The sequence below is a fragment of the Podarcis cretensis genome (genome assembly GCF_951804945.1).
Source record: "Podarcis cretensis genome assembly, chromosome: 15".
NCBI lineage: Eukaryota > Metazoa > Chordata > Lepidosauria > Squamata > Lacertidae > Podarcis > Podarcis cretensis.
The window spans coordinates 42,983,458-43,005,975 of record NC_137185.1 but is presented as its reverse complement, the minus strand read 5'-3'; the positions used below and the strand labels follow the sequence as shown (position 1 = coordinate 43,005,975).

Below are 22,518 nucleotides of genomic sequence, written 5' to 3'. Positions count from 1 at the left end.
AGGCATATGGAGAAATCTAGGGTGAAGTACAGTAGTATGTATCTCACTTGCAGTAAGTGGATCTATACTTACTCCCTTGGGAAAGATGGCCAAACCACCAAACTAAGTTGAACTCGGGAGCAATAGGCTGTTCCTCCTCCATGAGAATCCAGCTGTTGATTGGCCAGTCCTTGTGAGAATCATGGAACACCTCCCTCCTGCCAGCTGTGCAGAGTGATCTGCACCCTCTCTTATTTTGCACCTGGTCAACTTGATTTAAATGTAAAAGCATTGTAGGTATCTTTAAATAAAAGCCAACTGGTGAAGGGGAAAACCCTCACTGGAATCAGAGTCAGGTACATGTGTTAGAAAAGAGTCAGTTGAGGAGGAGAGCTTACCTTAGAACAGAAAAGCCCAAACCTGGTTGTGGCATGAGGGGCATCTGTCTTCATCCATACATTGTCAGGTGAAGAGGCATCTATATTTAACCTATGTACAATGTATTTTGTACATTTTGTATAGTGTAATATAAATAGAAGGAGCCTTGCCTTCTATCCTTATCTGATGTGCTCCCGCCTGCCTACTCCAGGGTTTAGCCCTGAACAATGATTCTGGGATCCTGCTGTGGAAAACACCTGCCCTAAATCTGTCTACAGATACACCCCTCCCCCGCCTCTGACTTGCTTTTAGCATCAGCCTAGATCTGCAGAACCCAAGTTTGCAAACACGGCCTAAAGGTGCATCCTACCTTAATCCATATTTTATTGTTCATTTATCAACATTCTTCTAAATGGAATTTGAGAACTGTGCACCCTGACTACAACAATGGTTTGCCAAATGAATTGGAGGCAACTTGTTCTCACAGGTCTAAGCAGCTGACGCTTCAGGGGCTAAGCCCTGCTCAATACCGAGCTGTGCTTACCTCTATTTGGTTGAGCATGGAGTCATCAAACCTGAAGCCAGGGATTCTCTTTTCACTGCAGACCACACCCACATCCTCGGTGTGTTTGCAGTCTGATACGCCCCAGCCGTTCGAGGTGCATACAGCCAATGAAGCCTCTCTGCCATTGCAGTGGACATTGTCCAACCAGATTCTGCCTACAGAGGAAAGACAAGAAATAAAGATCCCAAAACTGTGCCACACATTTCGATTACTGTGGCTGAGGGGTCATATATTCTCCTTCCAAGATATCAGGGCGGTCCAACTTTTCATAACAAGTGGGCTGTGAGAGTACTATGAGATGGAACTCCCCTCCCGGAAGAAGGTGCAAGGCTCTGGCAGGGTCCTAGATCCCTACCACCTTCTTCCCAAAGCTGTCAAAGCATTAACTAGGCTTTGAGAAGGAGCCCAGAGGACTCTAGGACCCTCATACCATCTTCCCAAAGCCCAGTACCTTGCTTACCTGGCTTTGGGAGGGCAGTGCAAGGGCTGTCAGGGCAGGGGGCATCAAATGTTGCCGAGGGCTGCCAAAAAAAGGCCTGAGGACCCCATGCAATATAAGGGCCACCAACCAGGACAGCTTTCAAAGGAGGATAAGGCCATACATTGCTGCTAGACAAGACTGCTATATAATACCTCTAGTATCAGCATGTCTCTGAATACCAGTGGCTGGGGAACATGAACAGGAGAGTGCGATAATTCTCATGTTCCGCTCATGGGCTTTCCAGAGGCACATGACTGGACACTGCACAAAACCCTCACTCCCCCCTCCTTTCTGTGTCAATCATCTGATGGTGCTGTATCAGTTTACAAGGGTCAGGATAAAGTGACCTTTATCAGAGGTTCCTCCCATTGAAACCTGCAAGGGTATCACTTCACAATGCAGCAATGTCACTAAATTCCACTAGTTTTGCTGATTAGTCCACAGCCTCCAATTATCCAGGCTGAAAAATCATCCTTCTATATTTAGCAGCTTTCACATCTATCCAAAGGCACCAACTATTCAATAAACAGCTGTAAAGGGGGGTTCAGTTTAACCACTGACTGAGTCATCTAAATGGAGAGGGGGGTATCGGGATGTGTGGTATAGGGGCTATAGTTTGGGACTTAAAGCAGAGAGACTTGGGTTAAAACCACCACTCAGCATAAGGCTTACAGTACAAGATGACTTTAAGCCAGTTGGTCTGTCTCTCTCAACCTAAGCTGGAAGTGGCCCTATCATACCTCAGGGTGAAGTGAGGTATGTCTTCAGGCAGTTTCTGAATGGGGCAGCAAAGATTTTTAAAGTACTAGCCCTAGCTGGAGTGGTAGTGGGATGCCACTTGGGCAACGAAAGGGTCTAACCTACCTTGTAGAGTGCTTGTGAAACTAAAAAGGTGGTAGTGTCCTGAAGTGGAGGACAAGGCTCTGGTAGGATTCAGGCTAGATGCAGACCTGCACTTAGCTCCGAAGTTGCTCCAGCAATGAGCAAGCTGAAACCCAGCCCTTTTATAGCAAGCCCACCAGGCTGCTAGCAACCTAATTGTTGATATCACCTCTGTTGCAAAATGCTGCTCTAATTAAAAGGTTCCATCCCTCTCTAGTAATCTCCTACTTCAACAGAGCATAGGAAGTACAGGCCTTCTACAGTCGGGTCAGAGGATAGCAATGGGGTGGTAGTCGGGCACAAGTCAATTGGGAGCAGTGACTCTGGGGTGGCCCTGCAGGCCTTTCCCTTTCAGGTCCAGAGTTCTTGCCTCCATCACTTGATGGAGAGGGATCTGACTCCTAGTCCCTGGCAGGTGGGGCTGTGTAGACCACCTCAAGTTACTTGGAGGGAGGGTGGGGTCAAAATGTAACCAGGCATCATAACACCTCTAGCTTATTTAATGGCAGCATTCTGAAATGGGAATCTCACCTTTTGGAAAATGGAATAAATGCTGCAAGCTTTACTCTACCTGGGAGAGCAGCCAGAAAGGCAAAGCAGGACTATGGTTGAGACAGGTAGAGGCCCATTGGAAGGTTAAATCCCAGCTGGTAGTTATGAGAAAGCTACAGCCTCTAAAATTCTGAATAAATGGGTGCAGATTTTTACCACCCCCTCTCTCCATTAATGTTACCAAAGGAAGTAAAGTTACTGAAGGAATGCCTAAGGACTAGGATGGGCAAATGCAAAATGGGATTTTCAGGAGGTGCAGTGTGCATTACAGGATCATTGCTGGGACTCTAACTCCCATCTGCCCCAGCCAGCATGGCCAGTGGTCAGAGATGATGGGGGGTTGATGGGCATGATAATGATGCAAATGCAGGCTCTCTCAGAGGCCCAGAGAGGCCCCAGACACGCCCATCTTTTGAGGCCCCTAGCCATAACAAAAAGGGTGAATGGCTTGCTTATATAATCTGCTGATCTGGAAGGGAATGCTCATCCCAATCTAATCTTGTGCCATCCAAACGAATAAACAATATTTTATCCACACTGTGTTGGAAAGGGTTAGGAATTATTCCATTTTTTCATGAATGTTGAGCCCACAGTACAGTGCAAAATTTCTGGGGAAATGTCTTTGACACCATCTTTTCCATCATGGTCCAGGAATTGAAGTCTGACCCATCCTTAGCTCTATTTTCACTGGAAAGTGGTGCAAACCCAGTGATTAAACACAATGGCCTAGTGGTTGGTTTGTTGTTGTTGACAGCAGTGCAACCAGTTGTTGCTCGTCTTTGGAAAGCCAAATCAGAGCCACTAACGGAGACCTGGATTATGTCTGAGACATAGCTCTCTCAGATTGCCTTACACAGAGGAGGAGGGAGGGCTATATCTCAAAAAGGGATAGGTTTGCTGAAGTTTCTGTTTCTTCTTCATAAACTGTTGTTGTTGGCACCCATCTGTCTTGAGAGACAATGGACTGTGCCTCCAGGGGTGAAGTCAAACCACTGCTTTAGCAGCACCCAAGTCAGGACACACGCTTGGGCAGTGCATATGGAGGTCCTGGGCTGGCCAGACAACATGACCCCCCTCTGAGTCTCGCTGATGTGGCCCAAAGGAAAGCAGAGCAAGACGTTTGGCACCTGCTTGGCTGCAGGAGTTGCTCTCTATCCAGTTCTTGGGGTTCTCCATAGGACACCCCCCCTGTCCAGGATGCTTTCTGCTCCACCCCCACAAGTACTTTTGTCTGGATGGAATGCAACCTTGAACTGTAGATAAAGCCTCTTGCTTGTGCAGATGGAGGTGTGGTGCTGGTGGGGATGTGTGGGTAGAAACCTCTGGCTTTTGTGTGCCTGCAGTGTAACCTGCTCTACAAAGGCTAAGAGTCACATCCATTGCTCTGCCCACCACTGCTATGTAGACCCCTAAGAAAATGTGTATGAAAAAGGTTCCTTGCCTCTGGGCTAATGTTTGCTAGCAGAAGGCAGGAGAAAGCAAATGCTCTTCATGCACAGGAACAAGGAAAAGCCTTACCTTCTCCCTTGCCATACTTAGAAGCAGGGCTCCAGGACACGGCCTCCACGTAGCCCAGCTGCCGACAGACCACGTGCGCAGCGTGGATGGTGAAGTCGTCGTCACACACGGTGCCCCACTCTCCGTTGTAGAAGACTTCCACCCGCCCTTCGTTGTGCTTCCTCTTCTGCCCTGACAACCGCAGCTGGATATGAGGGACGTCAGCTGGCAGGGGAGGCAGCTGCTGCGGAGGCTGTTGCTCAGGGTAGTGCGGCCAATGTTCATATTGGGCCAAGGTCAGGTGGCTCAGGCATGCAAGGAGGAGCAATGTGAGCAAAGAGTGGTTTGGGCTGAAATCTAGGAACCTCTCCATTTTGGGAAACTGTGGTCCCCCCAGAAGCCAAGTCCTTTATCAGCTGAGTTCAGTAGAGAGAGGATCAGGAGGCAGCTGGGCTGGTTTGCTGGAAGGAAAGAAATGGGCTGTGAGAAGGATGCCAGCTGCTAAAGACTGTTAAGCAATGGATTCAGCTGTTGCGAAACAAGCCTCCGCTAGTGCAGCTGTTGCATTGGATTCCCTTAAACTCTGCAAGAGCCATGGCCCATGTTGTCTTATTTTTGGTAATGTGTAAGTGGCTTCCTGACCTCCCCCTGAGGGCTAGTTCACACATACATCTCCCTCCCTCCCTGACTGCAGCACTGGATGGGGACTTCTGTGAATGCGTCCTTGCAGGTATAACACCACACACATGCAAAAGGGCAATAAAAACACAGAGTTATATCCAACAGTGTCGCCTCCTCAGCACAAGGACGTCTGCCTGGGCAAAAGGACTCCCTCTCCTCCTCACCCCACACTCCACATGCTGCAAATCTGCTCTGGTTTCCCCCCACCCCTCCAGAAACTATTTGGGGTGGTGGTCATAAAGAGGACAAAGGAAGAGGAGAGAGAGAAGTTCCACTGAATAGAAATAAGTCTTTGGGAAAAGGTATGACTTTGGTAGATCCAACCCACAACACTTTTTCTTTTTTAAAAGAATTTCTAACCTGAAACACTCGTTGATATGCTAAGATGGCAAGGAAGACACTCTCTGTCACCCATACTTTATAACATTTCCCCTCTTGGGGGACCAAACCCTTGTATAGATGATGGGATATTTGCTTATGTCCTGTACTGGTAGATCAACAACACTGAAATAAATGATATCTCTGGAATTATTTATTTTTTGAAAAATCTGATCTGCAATTTATACAAATCTAATAATTCATCATACATTTTGCATTTTTATGTGCTCAGTTTCTCTTGGTGAGGAGAGATTGGTGGATCGGGGAATGCTATGGACATAGTGTATCTTGATTTCAGTAAGGCTTTTGACAAAGTCCCCCATGATCATCTTGCGGATAAGCTTGTAAAATGTGGGCTGGACTTAGGTGGCTTTGTAGCTGATTGACTGATTGAACCCAATGAGTGCTCACTAAGGACTCCTCATCATCCTGGAAAAATGTGGGAAGTGGGGTGCCACAGGGTTCTGTCCTGGGCCCATTGTTGTTCAACACCTTTATAAATGACTTGGATGAAGGTATTGAGGGGATGTTTATCAAAGTAGCAGATTACACCAAAGTGGGAGGAGTAGCTAATAATAATAATAATAATTTATTATTTATAATAATAATAATTTATTATTTATACCCCGCCCATCTGGCTGGGGCTCCCCAGCCACTCTGGGTGGCTTCCATAGAAACCAAAAATACACTAAAATATTACACATTAAAAACTTCCCTGAACAGGGCTGCCTTAAGATGTCTTCTGAATGTCAGGTAGTTGTTTATCACTTTGACATCTGCTGGAAGGGCGTTCCACAGGGCGGGCGCCACTACCCAGAAGGCCCTCTGCCTGGTTCCCTGTAGCTTTGCTTCTCGCAATGAGGGAACCGCCAGAAGGCCCTCGGCGCTGGACCTCAGCGTCCGGGCAGAATGATGGGGGTGGAGACGCTCCTTCAGGTATACTGGACCGAGGCTGTTTAGGGCTTTAAAGGTCAGCACCAACACTTTGAATTGTGCTTGGAAACGTACTGGGAGCCAATGTAGGTCTTTCAAGACCGGTGTTATGTGGTCTCGGCAGCCGCCCCCAGTCACCAGTCTAGCTGCCGCATTCTGGATTAGTTGTAGTTTCCGAGTCACCTTGAAAGGTAGCCCCACGCAGAGCACATTGCAGTAGTCCAAGCGGGAGATAACCAGAGCATGCACCACTCTGGCGAGACAGTCCGCGGGCAGATAGCTAATGTTGCAGAAGACAGAATCAGGATTCAATATGACCTTAACAGATTGGAGAACTGAGCCAAAACTAACAAAATGAATTTCAATTGGGAGAAATGTAAGGTTCTATACTTAGGCAGGAAGAACCAGCTGCACAAGCCTAAGATGGGGGACACCTAGACTACCAGTAGCACATGTGGAAAGGATCAAGGGGTCTTAATAGACCATAAGTTTAACATGAGTCAACAGTGTGATGCAACAGCAAAAAAACCTATTCTAGGCTGCATCAACAGAAGTCTAGTGTTCAAGGGAATACTCCCACTCTATTCTGCACTTGGGAGTACTTTGTCCAGTTCTGAGCACCACAATTTTAGCAGCATATTAGCATCATGCTGGAACATGTGCAGAGGAAGGCAACCAAGGCTCTGGAAACCTAAGTTTATGTGGAACAGTTCAGGGAGCTGTGGATGTTTAGCCTGGAAAAGAAGAGACTGAGAGGAGATATATAGCCATCTTCAAATATCTGAAAGATTGTCACATGGAAGACGGAGCAACTTGTTTTCTCCTGCTCTGGAGGCCAGGACTCGAACTAATGGCTTCAAGTGAAAAGAAAAGAGATTCTGACTAAACATCAGGAAGAACTTTCTGACAGTAAGAGCTGTTCCAGCGGAATGGACTGCCTCAGGAGATGGTGGACTCTCCTTCCTTGGAGGTTTCTAAGCAGAGCTTGGATGGCCTGCATTGTTGAGATTCCTGGATTGCAAGGGGTTGGACTAGATGACCCTTGGGTTCCCTTCCAACTCTACAGTTCTATGATTCTGTGGCTTGTGCTGAACCTCAGATGCCTGGGAAAGAGAGTCATCCCACGGCTTTCGCAGCCACTAGAGAGACTCACCACAAGATCAGTCTGTTCCCCTGCCCTCCTCCTGAATCTTCCAAACAAGGGGGATTTCCCAGGGCTCACACTGAGCTTCAGGAGAAGGGCAAGGGAACTCTCCAGGCCAGCCAAAGCCAGCAGCCAGCTAAACGTTGAAGGAGAAATAGTCTTAACTGATTGCAATATTGCGTTTTGACAGGGTTGTGTAACCCACCCTGGGACGTTATGGTGAAGTGGTAGGTAAGAAATCTAATAAATGTGTGGAATATAAACACAAAACCCTCAATAACTTAAACACTTAACTCTGATAATTAACTAACACTGTTAATTGGGCTCAAGGTTTGAATTAAGCACAAGATGTTTAATCAATGAATCAAAAGGATGAGTTTCATTCAGGATACTCTGTTCCCTTTCCTGATTTTTGTTGTTGTTGTTGTTGTTGTTGTTGTTGTTTCCCCCCACAATAGTCAGTTAACTTTCTGTAGCGACTGAACATGCTTAACCTTCGTTGGCCTGTTTTGGGGGCTGTTCAGTCCAACAGAAGGTTTTTCCCCCCAGTGAAGTTGTGTGTGGTTTGTTTTTTGGTTTTTGTATTTCTGCAAAGGTTGGGGCTCTTCTGAGGTTACCAATAGCCTCCATCTTTTTGTGGGTGGTGCCATTTTGGCGACTAAAAGAAAAACACCTAGAGAACGGAGTTTGCTGTTAGCATATATGATAAAATGCTGGATCCACTGAGCACGTCTGCTTCGTCTTCATTCCTGCCCTCCCAACCTGTATCCCAAAAAGAACGGATGTGGAGGATTTTGATCTGTTTAACAGCCTGCACTGCCTACTTGGTGCTGATGTGTGGCAGGGCCTTCGTGGCAGCGGCTCCCATTTATTAACATTCAGGAGGAATTTTAAAACACTCCTGTTATTGGCTGAGAGAGACCCCAGCAGCCTTGAGATTATTAGCTGTGCTGCTGTTTTAAAATGCTCTCAAAGTTTTCCTATGCTTGAAGTATTTTCATTTCATTTTAAATTCTATTACTCTCTGTTTGTAGTCCTGGGCTCCTCTGGGAGGAAGGGTGGGGTAGAGATGTAATAAACAACAGAAACCAATGATGATATAAGCAAACAGTTCCTTTAAACTGTGAGTTGGGTCACTCTCTCTCTTTCATTCCTTCTTTCTGTGTCTCCCTCTGTACCATGTTTAATAAAAAAAGAAGGAAGTGGCAGATCCTCAAATAAATAAATACTGTGGCCCACTGTTCACAATAGAGAGAATATCCCCCTCCCACAAGGCCCCTGAAATGATGTCATGTATGGAGTATTTCCATTACTGAATGTCTGGTTTTAACCACAGGACCACCAAAAAGACCCAGATGAGATTCTCCCCTCTCCACTTTTAGGGGGAGCGGCCTGCCACCCCTTGCCTGTGCATCATTTTCCTCCCCAGCCAACAGTTTATGCTGGGGGTGGGGGGCAGGGGCTGAAAGCACAGGGACATGCTGAGAGCATCTCAAGACCCTCTGATTCAGCTGGGGAGGGACTTAAAAAGACAAGGCAGAAACGTGAGCCTGGCTTCTTGGCCTCAAACTGAGCCGGCTGGTTCACTCGCTGCCAATTTCTTTTGTCATCCTTGCAAGCGGCACGTGAAGCGGTCGGAAGGGCCATGTGTGTGGAATAGCTTCCACGTGAAGCGAGGCCAGGCAGCAGCGAGAGAAGCCCACCACTGGACTTCCCAGAGTAGGATTACTCTCCCTAGCAGCCGCCAAAACACAGGAAAGAATCAGCTCGTAAACAGACATCTAGGAACGAGGCTCTTTTCAGCACCAAGTGCAAAAACGTGATAAGGGAAAGAGAAGACCAGCCTTTTGCTAAGCGTTGCACTCTTGGAGAACCAATGTGGTGCAGTGGCTGGAGTGTCAGACCCAGGAGACCAAAGTTCAAAACTCCACTTGGCCAAGAAGCTCAGTGGGCTGGTCGCTGTCTCTCAGCCGACCCTGCCTCACAGAGGAAAGATGGGATAAATATAATAATAAATGGATGGTGCTGCCGCTTTTGCTGACCTGCCTGATCACTCCAAAGGTCTAAACCAGGATCTTGTTTCCCACAGGGGCCAACAAGGAAGGGCACAAGCAGGGCATGGATGCAATAGTAAAGGTAAAGGTAAAGGTACCCCTGCCCGTAGCTCTCTCCTATTGTTGTTACCCAGCAACTGGGATCTAGAGGTATACTGCATCTGAACCTGGAGGTTCACCCATGTTTCCTAAAGAGCAATGTTAGACAAGCTTTACAGGCCTGAGCTGATAGAGCAAACATGAGTTGCTTGCAAGAGCACGGCTTCTGTTCAGAATTCAAATAGAGACGCTCAGATGGGGTTAGCATTACCAAAGCAGGTCCGATCATGCCATTTGAGGTGAGTGTAATTGTATGTGTAGGTCCCATTCCTCAACCTAGTTTTCCAAATAGCTATAACCCCTATCATCCCTGATCACTGGCTATGTTGGCTGGGGGTGATGGCAGCTGTAGTTCAAAAAAGCTGGAAGGCACCAGGTTGGGACAGTTGGTGTACACCTGTTGGTACCCTGAAAGGTACAATGTTTCCGGTTTTGAGAGCCCCACTTAACAGGGCCATGCAGGAACCCTTTCATATCTGCGCCTTCTATACATGCTGCGTGCTATTATTTCCTGCTCTCCTGAAAGCAGAAGCTTTAAAACAGTCACATGCTGAAAAGCTATTACAACAGATCCCCTCCTTCTACTGCCGGAGATGATTAATTGGGTTTAATAGCTTTTCAATGTGGTTTACCCTGGAAAAAATGGCAGTTCTTCATGTTTCAGAGCATTGCAGAACCTTAGCCAGGTCAGAATCAAACATTGTTGGAGTCAAGTTTCCTGCTCTGAGGAAGGATTCTAAACATCTCAGTCCCCACCCACCCCTGCATCGAACTGGGAACTGGGAACTGGTGGGAACTTATGATCCAACAGATACATTTGCTAATACATCCCACCCTCGCTGGGAAGACTGGGAGGAAGTAGACTCTGGGCCTCCTGTCAGATGCTGTTGATGAGCAACTTCAAGGCCCCTACTCTCTCTTCTTAGGGTTATATTTAAACCTGGCAGGCCAGGCAGCCCTTCAAATAGAAAGCTGTCCTTTTACAGAGCACTATCACCTGTAAAGTAGCACACATGGCCCTCTGCACTAATTCTCCATCATGCTCAACAGGAAGTCATAAACCAGGAAGCATCTGCAAACAGGAAACATTTAATTAATGTTAAAAAGCATCTTTGTGGAACGGGACTTGTGGGGATGGGGGAGTTCTATTTCATTTGCACTTTAATGAAAAACCTCCTAATTCATACTTCTTCAACCAGTATGTGAACCAAGGCACAGCTACCCTTTGAAATTTGCACTTCTCTGAATGTTGTCAGGCAGTTCTCCACCAACCAATGTCTTAGGGGGAAATGCATTCAAATGCAGACAAGTGAAAATGGAGTGGAAATGGCCACATTATATTAGGGGAAATTGCTTGAAAATGTGCACATTAGTCAAAACTGTATACAAAAGTGTGTTTATTGGGAAGAATTTGCACTACAATTCTGATGAATTTTCAGGAGGATGAAAAAACAAACAAACCCACAAATTGCTGTGGAAATGTGGAGAACAGAATTTAAGACTGGAAAAATGAGAAATTGAGAGGACCCAAATTGAACAGATCTCCTACTTGTATTTCTATTTGTGAGTAAATACTCTTGAAGGCTGTTGGGTCTGGGTATTGCTAGATGATACAGCGCTATAAGATGGACTGTGTGGAACCTCCTACTTGGTTTGGCTTTCAGTCAAGTGCCGAGAAAGCAGTGCCTCAGCATCACTGAAAATTCACTGGAAGCAGCTCTCCTCGTAAAAAAACAAACCCAAATAAACAAAAACAAAACAATGCTGGAGCCATTGATCCAATCCACCATGAGCCAGGGTGACCCAACAACTAAGAAGACCAGCATACTAAAAAGCAGCACTTTAATGATTAAGAGATTGTGCTGTGAGTCAGAATATCCTGGATTCACCTTTCCCCTCAAACATGAACTAGCCTGGTCAGCTTATGCAATCCAGTGTGTATTAGTCTCAGCCTCCACCCCCCCCCCACACACCTGCAATATGAGGATAATAATTCTGACCTCCCTTGTTAAGAATTATGATTATGATTATGAATACTATCACCACCACCATCATAATCTAAGAAAGGGTCATGGGTTGACAAGGTCAAGCTATAAGATGTTCCTCCACAATGTTAAACTGTACAGACACGTCAGTTCTTGTGCCAGTTGAGACCTCGGCTTCCAAATGAGGTCATGTATGAATGCTGCTGCCGTCAGAGAACAGGGGCTGGCCATTCAAAGTCCCTACATTAACTACAAGAAGCTTTGTGAATTCCTTTGCAGTTTGTACTCTTACAAGAAAATCACAAAGGGGTAAAAGCAGAGCAGATTCATGGAGCTCGGCTGGGCCCATTGTGAGAGAATTCAGCTTCCACAACATGATGTTTTTTTGCTGAGTGGCCAAAGCCTCCAGTGAAGAAATCTTGATCCGGAATGCAACATAATAGGGCTTGCAAGTTTTCATGCTGAACTGGAAGCCTTGGCACCAGGAGCCGGTGTTAAATCTCTGAGCCCAGGGAGCTGCATTCTGCCATGTCAGACACCTGGTCAACCTAGCTGAGCTTTTTCTGCACCAGGGATTGGAAACCTGTGGCCCTTCAGATGTGTTTGGATCATGGGAATTGCAGTCCAACTGTGTCTGGAGGCTCCTAAGTTCCCCATCCAATCACAGGGTCTACCCAGCCCTAGCTTGAGCTGCCAGGGATAGCACTGGGGACCTTTTGTATGTAAGGGAGGTGGAGATGAGTGTGGACTAGGAATGGGACACTGCTTTCAAAGGGTAGGATGGAGTGTACTCTTTGCTGTTGAGCAAAACTTTGCTGTTGAGCCAGAGCCAGCTTGAAGCAGTTTCCCCGGTCAGTGTGCTTGTGGTCCACTAAACTCTACATATCTCAGATAATGAGGTTTCTTTTCAGATCATTGTCCTTTGCCCTGACACAAACCAGAGATGAGCCAAGAGGTTCAAATGCTCTTGGGGGTTGATTTCCTCCTTCTAACCTTATCTTTTAACTTCTAGATCAGGGGCATATCAGGGCTGTGGATTAAGGGCTTGTCCCTTATGTGAGGTGCACATAAAGTCACGTTTCCTGTTGCCTTCCTATTCATAGAGGGTGAGGGTCTGCAACAGTGTTTGGAAAGTTCATTTTTAAACAGAACTAGTTCTAGTTCTCTGCTTTTTTTATATAAAAAAAGTAAAAAGCAGAGACATCACGTTGCCAACAAAGGTCCGTATAGTTAAAGCTATGGTTTTCCCAGTAGTGATGTATGGAAGTGAGAGCTGGACCATCAAGAAGGCTGATCGCCAAAGAATTGATGCTTTTGAATTATGGTGCTGGAGGAGACTCTTGAGAGTCCCATGGACTGCAAGAAGATCAAACCTATCCATTCTTAAGGAAATCAGCCCTGAGTGCTCACTGGAAGGACAGATCGTGAAGCTGAGGCTCCAATACTTTGGCCACCTCATGAGAAGAGAAGACTCCCTGGAAAAGACCCTGATGTTGGGAAAGATGGAGGACGCAAGGAGAAGGGGACTACAGAGGATGAGATGGCTGGACAGTGTTCTTGAAGCTACAAACATGAGCCTGACCAAACTGCGGGAGGCAGTGGAAGACAGGAGTGCCTGGCGTGCTCTGGTCCATGCGGTCACGAAGAGTCGGACACGACTAAACGACTAAAACAACAACAAAAGTTCTAGTTCAGCATGTCCAAAAGGAACTAATTCCTGTCCACACCCATCCCTATACAAAATGAACTACTGTCATTTATGTTCAGTTCCCAGTTCCAGTTCACACGACCCTTAGCAATTTTTCCTTCAGCATTCAGACTATTACAAGCTGACGTGCCAAAATATAGGACAGCAAGCCTAAGAAAACATCAAAGCACACACACACAGTGGAATGTGAATTTTTAAATTTATTTTCCCTAACAATTATGATCTTTAAACTCAGGGCCTTGCCTGCCCATGAGGCAAGCTGGGGTGACCGCCTTGAGTGGTGGAAGCCCACAAGGTGGAGCCCCCACAAATGTCCCACCTCAAGAGGAAAACTGCCACGCCAACAGCACCAGTTTCCAGCAAGATCTCACCAAACATTTCTTACAAAAGAGGGCTTAACTTGAAGTGTGAACTGGAAAGCACCTATTTTCTAGAATCCAATCTTGCTTATCTTTAACCCTTGTATCTTTCCTTGCTGATTTCATTTACAAACACCATGATAGTCCGACTCCGAGTATACCCACTGAAATAAATGACTTCAGTAGGTCTACTCTGAGTATGGCTAACATCAGATCTCACTGTTAGTCTTTAAGGTAACACAATACATCTTGCTTCTCCCCTGCTCCCCACACAACAAAGAAAGATAGGTACCTGGCCTGGAAAAAAATAGGAATTTCATCACATGGGCCAATGACACATGAGCAGGATGAATGACAACCTACACACACAGATCGTTTCCTACATAGAAGTGCCTTCCACACACACATTTTGCGACTCTACAGATAACCCACCCTAACGCCTCCTCAGCCCAGTCATCACCATCAACTTCTCCATGCTCTTTGCATACAGGTATATCTTGCTTACAAAGTCACTTTATCTAAATTTTGGCCCTCCCTTGTGCATTTCCAGAGATTCCACACACACACACACTTCAGTAGGTGACACCTGTTATTTGATCCTCAGAAGAGGCAGGGATCTCCTGGAGCCATGAACCAAAGCACTACATAAGGGCTGCATTCAGTCCAGAAAGAATCCGTCAAATGACGTTTATATTACAGTCCCCTGAGCTCCCACATCTGGGAGTACTTTGGAAAAACCACACACACCTCTGATTCAGGATATTCACCATTTGAAGGCCACTCCAAATCCTTTTTGAGTCTGGCTCAGGACTGACGGATACAACTATCCATAGTGGGTGTTTTCAAACTTCTGACTTCCAGGAAATTCCCCCCTCCCCCATCTCTGTAGAGCCAATGTGGTATAGTGGTTATGATGTGGGACTAGGATCAGGGATCCCCACTCAGCCATAAAGTTTACAATGTAACTCTAGGATTTAGCTGTGATTGCAGGGGGTTGGACTAGATGACCCCCAAGGTCCCTTCAAACTGCCATTCTATGATTCTATCACTTTTATATGGCTGGTACCCCCTCCATGCCCCACTGCCTTTAGTTTGCAATGCACTTTTTTCATCCTCAGGTCATAACTAGCCTGTGAGGTTATCAGTACTATTCATTCCCACTATTCACCTTGTCTTTATTTATCAGATTCACAAACACTGCACATCTGATTTCCTTACGCCAAACCCTTCTGAACATTCACTCTGAAGCCTGAGAGTGGCACCATCAGCAGCGTCGTGAGGCAGAAGTTGGGGAACCCACTAAAGCAGCAGGGCTGGCTCACCAGATTTTGTAATAGCTGAAATGACACACAGTTCTGATCTGTGGCTTTCTAAGGTGAAACAAACACTACTAACAACATTGCTGAATGCTTACTGCCCCAACTTGTGGGCAATTAGCAATCCTCTCTTTCTGCCTCATTAGGTCAGGGACTGCATGGTGGAAAGAGTCAGTCTGGCAATAGACTCATATCTGCAAAGTCACAGCATTTTGATACTGGTATTTTTATATATAAAAAAGCATTTCCCATTAACACATGCTGCTTCCCATATATCCTCCAAGGACCCCAGAGCAGTATTTGTAGCTATCTATCTATTTAGATTTATTTTGTAAAATAAAATAAAATAAAATAAAATAAAACCATAAGTTCTTTCTGTCCTCACAACAGCCTTGTGAGGTAGGCTAGGGTGAAATATGTAGGCAGGCCCAGTATCCATAAGCGAGCTTTGGAGCTGATCAGGCATGTTTGAATTTGGGTCTCCTCAAATCTGGACTTTTATCTCCTCCTAATATGCAGTATTGGCTCCTCTTGTCCAAGAACAAAGAATGGGAAAGTGGCTCAGTTCGCGCTCCCCTTACTCTGCATCCCGTGTGCTCCCACTGCTGGTTTGGGAAGACGTCTGCACATGAAGTTTGTCACAATCCATATCTACCCTTCATCCTGTCCTTTCTTTGGCAATTGAGAAAACGACCTAGCTGCATTTTAAGTTGGAGTGCACTGAGGTCCAATGAAAACTTTTTCCCGCACCCTGGCCCCACATATTATTCGATCTGACCCAACTGAGCTTTATGGAAGGGTTCCCCCCTCCCCTTCTCCTACATTTTATCCTCTTATGCCTGGGACAGTTCATGATGTTGACGGAAAGTTTGAAGGGAAGAGCAAATGGACTCTCAGGTCTCCAGCTGCTCTGTCTAAAGCGGCTGTTCAAAGGTTGATCACCCCCGTCTCTGAAAAAGCATTCTGCCAGCAGTGCTACATAGCTGTCAACTTTTCCCTTTTCTTGCGAGGAATCCTATTCGGAATAAGGGAATTTCCCTTAAAAAAAAGGGAAACGTTGACAGCTATGGCTCAGAACCCAGGAAGCAGCCAGTCCGGCGAGCCAGAGACTACGCTTCTCCAGAGTTTCAGACAGGAGACGTCTTTCCCAGTCTTAGCTGGAGACCCCAAAGACGGGATCTGGGACCTTTTGCTTGCAAAGCACGGGGTCTACGGAGCAGCGCCCCACACTCTGCATGTTGACTCCTCCAGGTCTCTGAATGCAGATGGTACCAAAGGCAGTGCCGTTACCCCTGAAAAAAGGAGAAAGCGAGAGAGAAAAGCATGTGCCCACAAACACCCGCAGAGAGAGAAACTCTTCCTGGTTTGCTGCTGTCTCTGTAGCTCCATCAGTTTAAGTACAGCCTGGACATCATTACACGCACGAATTCTCCAGTGGTTGCTCTTACCTAGCAGTTCCTGGCAGGACACCTGGCGGGGAAAGGATCCTCGTGCATAAAGCGCCTCTCCCGGACTGAGCCTTGCAGCAGCTGAGAAGAGCCTCTTCTTCTTGCACATTTCACAGGAGTCTTCCTCTCAGGGCAAACCCCTCCCCGGGCCCACCCCCTCACACGCAGCCAACACCAGCGGAGACTCAAATGGGTGATATCATGTGCTTTTTTGCTGTAATCTGAGATCTGCCTTGTGGCATTCCTAAAGCACAGGCATTGGAGCACGGGGGGGGGGGGGGGGTGATGGGGAGGGGGCGGAACTGGCTACTTTCTAGGAAACATGTATTTAAAAGCTGGCGGTCGGTCGGGGTGGGGGCTGCTCTCTGTTTTAGATTATTCATACTTTAATATGCCTATTGTACTGCAGGGGCAAAGGTGTGGAAAGGCATGTGAAAGGGTGCCAGGATGGTCATTTTATTTATTCATTTCATTCTCTCTTGGAGGGATGTTTTTCAGAAACTACAATTGGTGATCACCTTTTATCACCCCCCCCCCCAATTCTTCAGTCCTCAAAAGTGTGTGCTTTCTGTGTAAGTTTCTGGGAGACATGCACACAAAAATAAAATGACAAAACAAAACCCGCAAATTAAATCAAAAACAACTTGAAAGCAGCACAGTTTAAGAAACCAGCATAAAACCAGCAGCTGTGAGTGGAGATTCCTGCTGGGATCCCTGCACTTCAGGGGGTTGGACTAGATGACCACTGGAGTCCCTTCCAGCTCTACAATCCCATGATTTTTATGACATTCAGTGAAATCAAAATAGGCACCAGGTGAGTCTCCCTGGGAACTAAATCTTGCAGTTGAGGGGCCACCAACTACAGGCCCTTCCCTGACAGCCACCCAGAGGAGGGCCTCTGTGGAAGGTCTTATTTGTGCAGGTAGGCACATTTGGACCAAAAAGTCCTTTTCTTGACATGAAAGGTGGGATATAAATTCTTTTCATTATCGACACCATCCTCATACTATTGGTATTCTAACCCCATGAGGTCAATAGTAATGGACATAATTTCTAGGGAGGGAATGAAAGGCAAAAAAGACTGCTGGCTCCAAGATTTGGGGTGGTGGATTTGGGGAAGAGACTCCCCATAAGCCTCTTCTATGCTGGGTCCTAATCCCGCCTCATATTTATTTAGTTTTCATTTGGTTTATCACCCGCCATTCACCAGGAGGTGCCAGGGTGAGTTACAACAATGAAAAATTCAATATGGAAAACAATGTTTTAAAAATTACCATCTCAGGCACAGAGTCAGTGGGTCTCAGATGTCAAATGCCAGGATAAAACATACAGTGGAAACTGCATAATGAAGGTGCCAGACAGAGCTCTGTGCAGAGGGAAACCCACAGCCTCCCAGTTGCCAGAACTGCCCATTAATTTACTCTCTCTCATTGGGTACAGCTACCTGAAGATTAATGGAAAAGAGGATGCTTGTTCCAGCCAGTCTTGTCCCTGCTCATTTGCTTAGACAAGATAAGGCAACAGGCAGCTACAGTGAGGAGGAGGAGGAGGAGGAGGAGGAGGAAGGCCAGGGATTCTAGGTGTGTTGGCACCAGGGGCCCTCCTGGCATGGGAGCCTTGGCAGGGGCCTAACAAGGTCCTCCACCCCCACAGACTTGTCATAGGGGTTACCATAGGAGTCCCAATTGTGTTTGGTCCGTAAGCACATTTCGAATTTTGAGGAAGCACTAAGGGCACCACCGCAAAATGGTCGAGTCTGAGTCCCAAAACACAACAGCAAATCCTTGGGACCTATAGCTTTCTGCTCCAAAAGAACACCCTTTCACAAAAGGCCAAAACCCAAAACAAATAACATTTCACAGAAGGCAAACTCTTTCTCTCTGTCAGCCAACTCACCCCACATCTTTCTCTCTCCCATAGTGGATCATTACCCAAGCACACCTGCCCCTCAGGGCTGCTCTCTGTCCTGTTTCTCCCCCCCCCCCATCTCTCCCATCAATGCTACTCCATTTTTTAAATCCCATTTTCTGTCCTCGTGGTTGCTCCATTCCTCCACCATACTGCACCCCAGGTAAATGGACATAAGATTTCAGCTTGCCTAACAATACTCAGTTCAGTGAGATTTTCTCCCAGGGTAAAAGTGAACAGAATTGCAGCCTTTGTCAATACAGAATCTTTAATTTATTCCATAATGTTATTCCCTAAAATATAAACGATTGTGTGGTACTGTTTTGAAAGTGACCTTAAGTATAAGCAGGGTCTAGGCATGCAGGAACTAGGTAGTGAAATAGACCAGATTACTTACCGCTACTTAAAAAAAATAAATACTCCATGCAAAAGTATAAAGTGGTCACAGCATGGACTTCTGCCACCCGCTTTTCCCAGCCCAGGAGTGGCCATAGCTAGCCAACCATCTGCAGCTGTCTGCACACCGTCTGCACTACTGAGGCCAACTGGGTCTCCACAACAACTTAGAATCGAGATGTACCTCCAGACTATGCAATTGCTATGTCTGAGGAGTTCTATTCCACCTAGAACAGATGGTCTAGCTAATTCTGGACCCAGGAGCCAGCTACTCATAGAGCAAGTCTTAGCAAGAGTCAGCCTCAGTTTACTGGCCCTTATCAAACACATGCAGAGCCTCTCTGGATTCGGATGCAATGAAGAGACACAGCTGGGTGTCATTTGCATATTGGTGGCATCATGTCCCAAATTCTTGGATGCTCAAATTTTAAGAGCATGGGAGACAAGATGGAACCTTGCAGGATCCCACAACTGCCAGGGAGCTGAGATACTGCTGCTGTCTGAGTCCCTACTGTCCCTGAATGCTATTTTATTGTAGCAACTCTCTAGGTAGGAGGAAAACCAGGGGCACCATCTAGGGGTAATTGGGGGCCTGCACCCCCCAAAATCTTTTCAAGGGGATTGGACCTCCTCAAAGTTCCATGGTGATGGTGCACCTGGAAGATGCCCTGGTGATCTCAAAGGAAGGCGCCAAGAAGTGGGGACAAGGGGTACTGATGTACCAGGCTCACAGTCAGCAGTCTCCCCCACTGGGGAAAGAAACCACATACATTTTTGAAAAAGAGTATGTCTCTGGCCCTCTTTGAAAGAAAATTATGAAGCAAAAGGTGCAGGTACTCTGCTAACTGCGATGAGCCAGCATGGCTGCTTCCATCTTTCAGTAACCTTTTCTGAACCAGGCAGAACAGATTCTAGAAAACGGATTCTACAATTCAAAGTGCTGCTTTAGGCCTATAAAGCCTTAAGCAGCTCAGGACTGCAATACCTCAAGAACTGCCTCTCCCCATATGAACTGACCTGGACCCTGAGCTCACCCTCTGAGACCCATCTTTATGCGCCTCCTCCATGAGGGTTCCAGAGGGTGGCAACATAAGGACGGGCCTTTTCTGTAGTGGCTCCCCATCTGTGGAATGCTCTCCCCAGGGACGTTTGCCTGGCAGTGGCGTAGGTAGCTGCTTGGGCGCCCGGGGCGGCGCATGTGCCTTGCGCCCAGGGGCAAAACAAGCCAGAAAAGGGCACACTGTACAGAGCCTTGCAGCCACCTCCCCCTCAGGTGGCGGAGGGAGAAGTGGGCCCCACACTGCTATTTTGGGTAGCATGTAGCCTGCAGGTGCCCAAGCCACCACATGACTCACAGGAGAGATGTGTGGCCGGGGCATGCTGCAGGCCCTGCGGTAAGTGCCGCCCCCGCGGTGTGGCGCCCAGTGCAGCCCCCTGCCCTCCCAGCTACGCCACTGTTGCCTGTTGCCTTCAGTATACTCCTCTAGGCGCTAGGCGAAAGTGTTCCTCTTTAACCAGGCCTTCAGTGCCCATTTAAATGTGTTTGGGGAAGGGGGGTTATTGATTTGTTTTATTATTGTTCTTGTTTTTATTATGTATTTTGTGCTTTCATTTTGTATTTTTGTGCTGTGAACTGCCCAGAGGTCTTTAGATGAAGGGTAGTATGCAATTTTTGGGACGCGGGTGGCGCTGTGGGTAAAGCCTTAGTGCCTAGGGCTTGCCGATCGCATGGTCAGCGGTTCGATTCCCTGCGGCGGGGTGCGCTCCCGTCGTTTGGTCCCAGCGCCTGCCAACCTAGCAGTTCGAAAGCACCCCCGGGTGCAAGTAGATAAATAGGGACCGCTTACCAGCGGGAAGGTAAACGGCGTTCTGTGTGCTGCTCTGGTGCCGGTTCGCCAGAGCAGCTTCGTCACGCTGGCCACGTGACCCGGAAGTGTCTGTGGACAGTGCTGGCTCCCGGCCTCTAGAGTGAGATGAGTGCACAACCCTAGAGTCTGGCAAGACTGGCCTGTACGGGCAGGGGAACCTTTACCTTTTTAGTATGCAATTTTAACAATAATAAACAAACAAACTTTTCAGCATGGTCAGTTTGAATGAGGGGAAAGTTGGCTGCCTAGGAAGAGATGAGCCAAAGTGATGTTCAGTGATGGAAAACCTGGACTATGACTCACCTCTGCTCCAGCCAGAATGGCCAATGGCCAGGGATGATAAAATCTGGATTCCAGCCACATCTGGAGGGCCACAGGTTCCCTGTCACTGGTGTAGTGTTAGTTACAGATAGGTAGCCGTGTTGGTCTCCCATAGTCAAAACAAAATAAAAAAATTCCTTCCAGTAGCACCTTAAAGACCAACTAAGTTAGTTCTTGGTATGAGCAAGCTCATACCAAGAACTAACTTAGTTGGTCTTTAAGGTACTACTGGAAGGAATTTTTTTATTTTGTTTTGACTGGTGTAGTGGTTAAAGAATCAGATGAGGCCTTGAGAGAACCAGATTGAGATCCCTCTCTGCCATGACTGACTGACCTTGGGCCAGTCATGCTCCCTCTCAGTTGATCTCATATCGTTGTTGGATAAACTGTGGGAACAGGCAGAACACTCAGCTGCTTTGAGGAAAAATTGGGCACCATCTGTACTAATGTGAAACGGTGCTACAATTCCCAGAGATTCCTGGGAAGTGAGATTGGTTGGGAAACCAGTCTGGAGGGAAAGGAAGTCTCCAAACATCTCTCAGCCCTCTTAATACGGTTCCCAGGGTTCTTTGGGGATCCACAGCTGTATAAAGCGGTATATAATGCCTTAAATGTACAGTATAGTACAGTTGGGGTATTTGTCTCAATCCCCAGAGCAACTGTGGAATGGTTTATAATTTAGGAGTGGAGTGGGAATAATGGGAGGGCTGAGCATATGTGTCTGTGTTACTTTAGAACAGTCATTTCCCAACCTGGTGCCCTTCAGCTCTTTTGAACAACAGCTTCCATTACTCTTAGCTATTGGGCAAAAGGAAGCACAGGGCTGCTAGCTGACCCAGTGTTTGTTCTGCTGGAATTGACATGACACAATTTAGGCTCACACCACTGGGAAAGAATCCATCCTAAAAATGTTGCCTCTGTCTCCATCCATTGCTAAAGGTTGGATGCCTCGGCCATGAAGATCCTCTGGCCCAAACACAACCTCACCTTTGACTAATTCTAGCCTGCTGCAGCTGGAAAAAGCTAACAGAGCAGGCTTGAGCTTGGTGGCATGGGCACCTCTCCTGTACTAACAGCTGTGCACACGTGGACCAAAACTGAATAGGGAGCTGTGATGCGGTCCAGACACACAAGGGAGTGCCAGCTCATTCCCCAGAAAGGATGATAAAGCAACCATCAATGCTGGTAAACAACAAGAACAAACAAGAGGTAGGAAAAGCTATTCCTTTGCGTACACCTTCCAATGGAAAAACAACAACCTTATTGCCTCCAAATATTTGTTTTCACAGAAAAGAATGTGACATTTCCCCTGTAATCAAAGCAAAGCTCTGAAATACCTTGATGGGATAAGTGCAAGTTTTAATGCTGAAAAGGAGAACAATAAGAAATGAACCATAGTGTCAAGAGGCAATTAGATTGCCTAACACTGTGATGTCAAGAGCACTTGGTCCAACGGAGAACTTTCTGGGGTCATTCAGGGATGTTTTCTCCAAATCTCACATTTCAGTCCTGTCATGTTGCTTTCCTTTACACACACAGTTCCACATCCCCAATGTATCCCCTGCATATTTGCTTGTTATCACATT

The 22,518-nt window shown here is 46.8% G+C and overlaps 1 protein-coding gene across 1 annotated transcript in view; it reads right to left on the bottom strand.

Moving 5' to 3' along the window:
- The window catches only part of LOXL2 (lysyl oxidase like 2), an 81,427-nt gene extending 64,859 nt beyond the window's left edge, over positions 1 to 16,568 (bottom strand). Inside the window, exons 1-3 of the mRNA XM_079955020.1 lie at positions 16,440 to 16,568; positions 4,356 to 4,795; positions 902 to 1,077 (exon numbers count right to left, since the gene is read on the bottom strand). Coding sequence (XP_079811146.1) covers positions 902 to 1,077; positions 4,356 to 4,707 — 528 coding nt within the window. The 5' untranslated portion in view covers positions 4,708 to 4,795; positions 16,440 to 16,568. The remainder of the gene's footprint in view (positions 1 to 901; positions 1,078 to 4,355; positions 4,796 to 16,439) is intronic.
- Between the last annotated feature and the right edge of the window lie 5,950 nt (positions 16,569 to 22,518).